This window comes from Neophocaena asiaeorientalis, unplaced genomic scaffold (genome assembly GCF_003031525.2).
Source record: "Neophocaena asiaeorientalis asiaeorientalis breed wild unplaced genomic scaffold, Neophocaena_asiaeorientalis_V1.1 scaffold67, whole genome shotgun sequence".
Lineage (NCBI taxonomy): Eukaryota > Metazoa > Chordata > Mammalia > Artiodactyla > Phocoenidae > Neophocaena > Neophocaena asiaeorientalis.
The window spans coordinates 10,834,661-10,838,742 of NW_020173731.1; the positions used below are offsets into that span (position 1 = coordinate 10,834,661).

The 4,082-nt window shown below is 54.4% G+C and overlaps 1 protein-coding gene across 1 annotated transcript in view; it reads left to right on the plus strand.

Annotated features, from left to right (window-relative positions):
* RAB7B (RAB7B, member RAS oncogene family) overlaps positions 1-2,266 on the plus strand; it is a 27,317-nt gene extending 25,051 nt beyond the window's left edge. Inside the window, exon 6 of the mRNA XM_024751058.1 lies at positions 100-2,266. Coding sequence (XP_024606826.1) covers positions 100-180 — 81 coding nt within the window. The 3' untranslated portion in view covers positions 181-2,266. The remainder of the gene's footprint in view (positions 1-99) is intronic.
* The last annotated feature ends 1,816 nt before the right edge of the window (positions 2,267-4,082 follow it).

A 4,082-nucleotide genomic window follows, 5' to 3' on the forward strand; every position in this document is an offset into this window, starting at 1 on the left:
CCCAGACCCCAAAAAAAAAAAAAAAAAAAAAAGAAATAGAGGGCAGGTGGAGCTCTGCCTGCCAGGATGCGAACACTGACTCCTCTTTTCCTTCTCCAGTATCGAAGCGTCTTGGAGAATTACCTCACAGACTCCATCAAGCTCTCACCAGAAGACCAGTCCAAGAGCAGCTGCTGCTGACCTTCCAGACTCCCACTCTGCACACCCAGGGACAGGGCACGCGCAGGGCCTGGTCATCCTGGGCCCCCACCAGCCCCACTGCCCGCCCAAGCTCAGATGGCAATCCAGGCTCTGCGGCCAGAGCCCTGAATCCCTCACATCTGCACTGGACCCAGAACCAGAGGGCGGCCCTGCCTCAGGCTGAGTGTAGAGAGGCCGGGGCTGGGCCCTTGAGCCTGGATGAAACTCCGGATGTCACAGCCAGACCCCAGAAGAGTCACGATTCCCTCGCGGACTCCAGCTTTCTTGCCACGCGCCCTTCCCAGCCACACCCCTGCTCTAGAACGCACATCTCTGCAGACAGGCCGCCCTCTCTGGAGTCCTGTTATGTTCTCCTATGGACTGGCCTTCCTCAGCCCATCCACCACCACCGCCCTCAAGAGCCACAGCACAGCTTTGGACAAGGGTGCAGCTCAGGCTCCCTCGTAACCGGGGCCAGGGAGTGAGGGTCTACCTCAACCCCTGGCAGCAGCTGTTCAGGCCTGGGACACCCCCTGTTTGTCCCCTCCAGAATGCAGGACTGAGGGAGTGCAAGGAAAACCCACCGGGGACTGGTGCATTTCTCCCTGCTGATGCTCAGGCAACTCCCATAACTGTCTTTGAGCTTCAGCTTATTCATCCGTCAAACGGGAGTCACATGTGCCCTGCCCACATCAGTGTGGTTTTGAAGACCAGAACCTCTGCTTGAATCTCAGTTGCTCTTGTTGAGGTACATTTACTATTCTTTCAACAAGTATTTTTGAGTATCTACTACGTACGATGCATTGAGGTCCAGTGACAAATGTAACCAACCTTGCTCTCCTGGATCCGACATTCTGGCGAGGGAGAGAGTCAGTAAACACAGAATTTAAACAGGTATTTTCAAATAGCAGGTAAGCGCTTGAACAAAGTGAAACAAGGTAATGGGATAGAGAGGGACAGGGGGTGGGGTTGGGTGCTGTTTCAGACAAAGTAGTCCATGAAGGCTTCCCTGGGGAGGTGACATTGATTCAAAGGCTAGAGAATGAGAAAGGGGCTGCCACCTGAACTCGACAAAGAACATTATGAGGAGAGGTTGCAGCAAGGCCCAAGGTCCCAGGTCGAGGACAAACTTGTGTTCCAGGAACAGTGAAAGGATTAATTTACCTGAGGACTCAAAGCTGCTGTCCCAGAGAAAAGCAAAGGGGACCCCGCCCCCTGGATGACTCCTTGAGTGTCTGTCAACTGGCCACCAGAGGGCAGCAGTGATCCTTTCCTTCCAGCAAGAGCAGAAAGCGGAAGCTCCACGGGCCCATGAAGAGCTGCAGTTTTCCTGTGTAGATGCTCAAAGCTTATTCTTGGGCTCTGGGCATTTTCAACCCTTCGAGATTTGTGGGGCAGGAAAATCCCAGTTTCTTAAGCCTACAGAGAGACGAGCAAAAACTGCAGCATCGGTGATTCAGGCAAGAAATCGGCATCAGTGACAAATACTAGAAGAGGGGCCTGGAAAGCTCATGGAGTCTCCGTCCCTGCAATCTCTACAGCCATAACCTTCTTTTTCTTCTGGCGATAAACAACACAGATAGAGCCCAGCCTGAAGGGAATAGGCAAGATGACCCCCCAGGGTCTCCCATGACCACATCCATGCCCACCACAGAAGTCTCCTGTCTACACAGAAGTATTCTTCCCTGAGCTCCCAGCAGAGCTGGGGATGTTAGCCTATGACTTCCAAGTGTCATCTGACACTGAAGATATGAGGTGGGAGTCAGTAAGAAAGTCTGGGGAACCCCTTCTCCCCACCCAGCTGTGAAGTAAGAATTGCTCATCCTGGGCAGCGGCATGGACCTGACATAGGAGCAGGTGGCCTGGAGCACGCCTTTGTCTCTGTGTCCTTCATGGGGGTGGCACCCTGCACGTCACACAGGCTCTCCTGGGGGTCGGTCGGACTGTGGATTGGACGTGCGGTGCGTGGGTGTCTATGCAGCAGCTCGTGCACTGCGATGGACGTAGGAACCATTCTAAATGTGCGCAACAAATAATGTGTGTCTTTCTTCGTTTTAATCTTTTGTGGTATTTCGTTTTGAAAGTTTTTTTTTTTCAATATCCCCATAGTTCAAAATTCAAAAGATAATAAAAGGGAAGACAGAGACAACAACAAAGAGTATAATAGGAACAGTGATGTAATTGGCAGGGCCCAAAATGAAAATGCCCCACCCCTTGGCCAAAAATCATGAAGAGTTCCGAGACGGTGACACTGGATCATTAAACCAAGCGTGGGGTCCTTCTGAGCGCAGGTGGCACACACCCAGGAAACTGCGCCTGAGTAAGCGCTATGTTTTCAGTGCCCTCCAGAATGACAGAGCCCTGGCCAGGCCCACCCGGGACGCTCAGAGATAAAAGGTTCTGTCTTTTTGCAAAAGCCACATGGAGATTCAACACCAGCCCCAAACCACGCATTTTGAATCTTCCCCAGAGTCAGGAGCCAGGACTGAATGTTCACATGGGGGGGTGGAGAGTGGGGACCTGAGGCCCACAGCATCCCTCCTATCAAGACTAGGGGACATGCTAGTGACCAATCTCCAGGGCAAATGGAACTGAGCCAAAACACTGTGGGCCGCTCCACACCCCCTCCCCAACTCCTGAGTCTGAGACTGGCCCTCGGTTCCCAGCCAGTAGGGGCAGGTGTTCGCAGAAAGAGGCAGGATGTGGGGGCTGCAACTCCTGGCCAAAAGGAGCCCACTAGAGCCTGGCGGGGGCCGGGGTGGGGGGCGGGCAGCATGTCCCAGGGCCCTGTCCTCAGCATTCTTTCAGAGAAGAGGACCTAGATTAACAAGACTGCTCCAACCAGGCTGCTCCTCTACCCACTACAGCCCTCCTCCGAGGGGCAGCCCCAGGCTGCTAGTGAATAATCAAGAGAATCCAGGCCAAGGCTCTGGGCAGCACACGCCCATGGGGCTTGGAGAAAAACAAACCCAGATCTTCTCGCCAAATAAACCTGGCCAGGCCCTACTGGGTGCCATAGTGCCCAAGGGGATTTGGGGAAATGCTGTTTCTGCATTTGCTCTTTGCTCAGCAGAGGCTCCCACTGCAGCAGCCACAGCCACAGGCAGATGCCGCAGGCAGGCACGTGGCAGGTGCCCACAATGGGGTCTTGTTCCCAGGAGCGCACAGTCCAACGGCAGCCTCAAAGCAGCCACGCTGGCAACAACACCAAAACTAGTTGCCGCGCACAGCAGACACAGCTGCAACAGTGGACCTGCGTGAGGCCAGCCCTGCTGCATGGCACCTGGAGGCTCCCTCTGCAGTGTGTGCTGGCAAGGCAAGAAGTTTAGTTCCAGTAGAGGGCAGCGTCCTGTACCAGGACACTCTGTGCATGCCTGTTGGGGGCGTGGGGGGAGCAAGGGCTTAGAAGATCAGACAGTAGGTTTCCCTTGCTGAAGTACAGAAAAATTGTAACTAAGCTCATAGGCTTGGAGGGGAGCAAACAAAAAACCAGGTGAAGGGATGCTGGCAGTGAGGGGACAGAAACACTGCCAAGAGCCCTCCTCATACCAGTGAATCCTCCACAACAGCCCACGGAGGAGGGCATTGGCCTCATTTTTCAGATGAGGAGACTGAGGCTTCCTCTCCCGCCACTCACATCCCACCATGTCCTGTCAACACCTCCTCGTCCTTGTCTTGAATTCATTTCCTTCTCCCCTCATCCTCTGCTCCAACGGGTCCAACCAACCACAAGCCTTGCCTAGACCACACTTCCCTCCCCTTGAGCCCCCTGCCTGCCCTCTTGTCCCTTTCCTAACCACTCCACATGGCAGCCATCACAGTGGCCTCCACAGGACAAGTTCTTCTTGTGACCTACAAGGGCCCACCACCGCCAGCCACTGCCTGCTTGTCAGGGCTCAGCT